The 1,557-nt window shown below is 42.8% G+C and overlaps 1 protein-coding gene across 1 annotated transcript; it reads right to left on the bottom strand.

Annotated features, from left to right (window-relative positions):
- Positions 1 to 213: 213 nt before the first annotated feature.
- LOC135204513 (uncharacterized) lies at positions 214 to 940 on the bottom strand. Its single transcript, XM_064234683.1, has 2 exons — positions 784 to 940; positions 214 to 431 (listed from the first exon to the last, which is right to left on the bottom strand). Exons 1-2 carry the CDS (start codon positions 923 to 925, stop codon positions 214 to 216), a joined length of 360 nt encoding a protein of 119 aa, XP_064090753.1. The 5' UTR covers positions 926 to 940.
- Between the last annotated feature and the right edge of the window lie 617 nt (positions 941 to 1,557).

A 1,557-nucleotide genomic window follows, 5' to 3' on the forward strand; every position in this document is an offset into this window, starting at 1 on the left:
TACACTACACTATAAACAACTATCATAACAAACAACTACTTAGAAATCTTATGGAACAAAGCAAAACAATTTCTTTCTTCAGTAAGGCAAAGGGCAACCTTGCAATCCTCACACATCCAGCGGGAACTGTGGCCTGCACCAGAACAGAACTGCAGGTCTGCCCTCATGGTGACACGCTTTGGCATGTGTAGGGCAGTGGCATTCTGGCGTGTCTCAATATTTTGCAAAAACTACCTGTTGGCCCCTTCTTGGCAAAGCAAAATCTCTAGTGCCAAGAGAATTCCTGGCACCAGGCTTCTGATGAATGTAGTCGGGCAGGGCATGGATATCAATGTTTTCCTTCTTCCATTCATCAGCATGAGACCTCTTAGGGTTAGGCTCAGGTTCCTCTTCCATAGGCATCGCTTGAGAGACAACATTGACCTTGCGATCTGAAACAAGAATAAAGTACATTAGTGAAACAGTAAATGAATCGTGTGTGCATGCATGTGTGCTTGTGTGCATGCAGTGTGTGTGCATGTGTATGTCAAGTGAGTATCATGTGCGTGTGCATGTGTGTGCACGTGTATGTCAGTGAGTATGCAAGTAAACAAATAAGTTTTTAAAATACCCATTGTTTACAAACCATTTAAAGGGCAACAAATTTAAATACCATTATAACAACGAGACATTTAAATACAATGTTTACAACACATTTCTCTCTCTCTCTCTCACCGGTCTCTCTCTCTCTCTCTCTCTCTCTCATCTCTCTCTCCTCTCTCTCTAAGGATGTCTCATACTAACCTCTAGAGTTAGGAAGGTCAAAGGCACCGTCCTGAGTAAGGCCTTCGTCAGGAACGTAGGTAGGGTCGTCATCATCACTGTCAATGTCCAAAGGGCTCATGTCGATATCACTTGATTCAGCGTCGTCAGGGGTGCTACCCATGTTACACGTTCCTGAGTCTCCAATGCAGCATTGCGTTGCCCAGAAAACATACTGCTTTGTAACTGCAAAAAAAAAAAAAAACTATTTTAAAATCATGTAATGAAAAAAAAAGTAACTTTCCCTAACAAAAACCTATCATTCAATCCCTTGTAAGGTAATCATTTATATGCACATGAGCCTAACATCTATAAAGCATCACTGTTATATCTAGAAATATTGTTAAAATTATTCACAAATGTCTAAAACAAGCACTAAAAAAAATTATTTGACGTCGTATTCTGCTGGCCGTTGTAACCGTTACGGTCCGATACATCCCTCATGGGATGAGCGTGGTCCGCCTAAGAACGACCGAAGTATCCCCTATGGGATCTATACTTTTGTTTTTAGTCACTATGACATGTCAGTAACACTACAGCCCTTCAAACCAACATCAAAAGGTAAGCATATCATTAGGCTTCACTATCCCACAGTCACTGTGTACTTACCATGATTACGAAGTTGGGGGGGGGGGGGGGGGAACTTGGAGGTTACTGCGACACGTCTTGACTGTTTTCCAACTTGCGCACGACTGAGGTGTCTGTCGAAGGCCCTCCAGTCTTCGTGCGAGGGCCTGGTGGCTTCTGATTGGTTGA

The sequence above is a fragment of the Macrobrachium nipponense genome, chromosome 47, assembly GCF_015104395.2.
Source record: "Macrobrachium nipponense isolate FS-2020 chromosome 47, ASM1510439v2, whole genome shotgun sequence".
In the NCBI taxonomy this organism is placed as follows: domain Eukaryota; kingdom Metazoa; phylum Arthropoda; class Malacostraca; order Decapoda; family Palaemonidae; genus Macrobrachium; species Macrobrachium nipponense.

Bases quoted from the DNA above. Each gene is read 5' to 3' on its own strand.
- LOC135204513 (XM_064234683.1), bottom strand. From the start codon at position 925: ATGGGTAGCACCCCTGACGACGCTGAATCAAGTGATATCGACATGAGC. The intron at 432-783 runs GTTAGTATGAGA...TTCTTGTTTCAG, and splicing joins TGACCTTCCTAACTCTAGAG to ATCGCAAGGTCAATGTTGTC.